This window comes from Nanorana parkeri, unplaced genomic scaffold, assembly GCF_000935625.1.
Source record: "Nanorana parkeri isolate BGI_ZX_2015 unplaced genomic scaffold, ASM93562v1 scaffold2052, whole genome shotgun sequence".
NCBI classification, from domain to species: domain Eukaryota; kingdom Metazoa; phylum Chordata; class Amphibia; order Anura; family Dicroglossidae; genus Nanorana; species Nanorana parkeri.
In genome coordinates this window covers 136,478-138,253 of record NW_017308320.1, presented here as the reverse complement: position 1 = coordinate 138,253, position 1,776 = coordinate 136,478, and the positions used below count along the sequence as shown (strand labels likewise).

General features: G+C 40.8%; 1 protein-coding gene across 1 annotated transcript in view; it reads right to left on the bottom strand.

Moving 5' to 3' along the window:
- Nucleotides 1-1,776, bottom strand: part of LOC108800516 (zinc finger protein 777-like) — a 13,421-nt gene that overhangs the window by 4,262 nt on the left and 7,383 nt on the right. Inside the window, exon 5 of the mRNA XM_018572506.1 lies at nucleotides 985-1,077. Within this exon, the coding sequence (XP_018428008.1) occupies nucleotides 985-1,077 (93 nt within the window). The remainder of the gene's footprint in view (nucleotides 1-984; nucleotides 1,078-1,776) is intronic.

The following is a 1,776-nucleotide window of genomic DNA, read 5'->3' as shown; positions in this document are numbered from 1 at the left end:
GATGGGCAGGTGGCAATTGGTGGGCAAAAGGTCTGCTCTATAGGAGTTTCTACTGCTGACCACCTTCCAAAAATACTAGTTGCCTGCTTTTTCTTTTGAGTCACTGGTCCAGAACAAGCATGCAGATAAGCCGGAGTCAGAACTTGATAAGACAAAACTCCTGATGTGGATAGAGGAGAGGTCAGCATTATTCCTCTATTATTATTATTATACAGTATTCATATAGCGCCAACAGTTTGCGCAGCACTTTACTATATAAGGAAGACATTACAATTCAAGACAAGATGGCAAGGAGGGCCCTGCCCATGAGGACTTACAATCTAAAAGGGAGGGGCTAGTGATACATGAGGAGGTAGCTGTGTGGGGATGAATTGTATGAGAATGTGATGGTTCAGTGGTTAGGTTGAGGTGGGATAGGCTTCCCTGAAGAGATGAGTCTTAAGGGAAATCGCCAAAAGGCAGTCAGAGTGGGAGATAGACGGACAGATTGGGGTAGAGAGTTCCATAGGATGGAAGAGGCTCTAGTGTAGTCCTGGAGGTGAGCATGGGAGGAGTTGATGAGGGAGCTGGAAAGCAGGTAATTTGAAGAGACTAGGGGACGGTTAGGGTGATCCTTTGAGACAAGGTTGGAGATATATCCGGGGGCAGCGTTGTGGATGGCTTTGTAAGTGGTTGTTAATATTTTGAATTTTATCCTTTGGGCTATTGGAAGCCAGTGGAGGGATTGGCAGAGGGGTTTGCAGACACTATTCTCTCATTCCCCTTTAATGTGCACTAAATAAAAAAAAGCACACATACAACATGCAGAAAACAAAAAAAGTGTCAAACTGCAAGTAAAAACAACCCCCAAAAGTTGAGTGTTTGTAAATAGTGCTGTGAATACACTTGAAGTTTGTCGGTAAATAATCATATACAGAACTTTTATTTCCCTTTTTCGAAACAAAAACAAAAAAAGGAAGAAGGTCTGTGGTCATTGTTACTAACCTGACCAATCCTCACATTGTTCAGGGTCGCTCATGTGTGACTTTCTTTGTTGTTCCGTCTCCGAGTCAGAGTCAATTTCCAGATAGATGCAGTCTGTGTGCAACAGAAATTAGAGATGTATACAAAGTAAATGACATTCTACGTTGATGAGAAGAGCGCATAGAAAAATGTTTATGGCTTTTACAGTCTAACAAGTCATCCACAAATCACCTGCAGTTATCAGGAAGAGTATCTTGGGGGCAAAAAAAAAAAATTCTGCCCCGGGCGCTCAGAACTCTGGTTACGCCACTGCTACAGTAAATACATTTATTTTTGATCAGGACAGAGTTAGAACCCCAGTCAGGTTTATTGATGTCGTCACTTTATTTGTCCTGTTGGCAAATGTCAACAGCCTACAGCCTAATGCTGGCCATCCACTAGTAGATTTCCAAATGAGAGTTCGTACAAAAGATCTTTTCTTTATCACCCGATAATGTCATCAGACAATTCACAAATGTCGTTCGAAATTTCATTTGATTTTCACGGTTGATTTTGGAATGAATGGAGTTTCCCCAATGAAAACCATATTCACTGTTAGAATTTAATTTGTTCGAGAAAAATTTGAAATGCATGTTTTTTCGTACAAAAGTTCTTGTAAAAATCTAAGCAGTGTATGGCCAGCCAAAGGGGAATTTATCCTCAATTTCCATCAAACAGGTTCCCTGTTGTGTCTCTGGGACAGGAAGTGAAAGGACCACATCAGAAATTAAATAAATAAAATAAACTAGAAACAAACTTCCCCCCCAAAAAAGT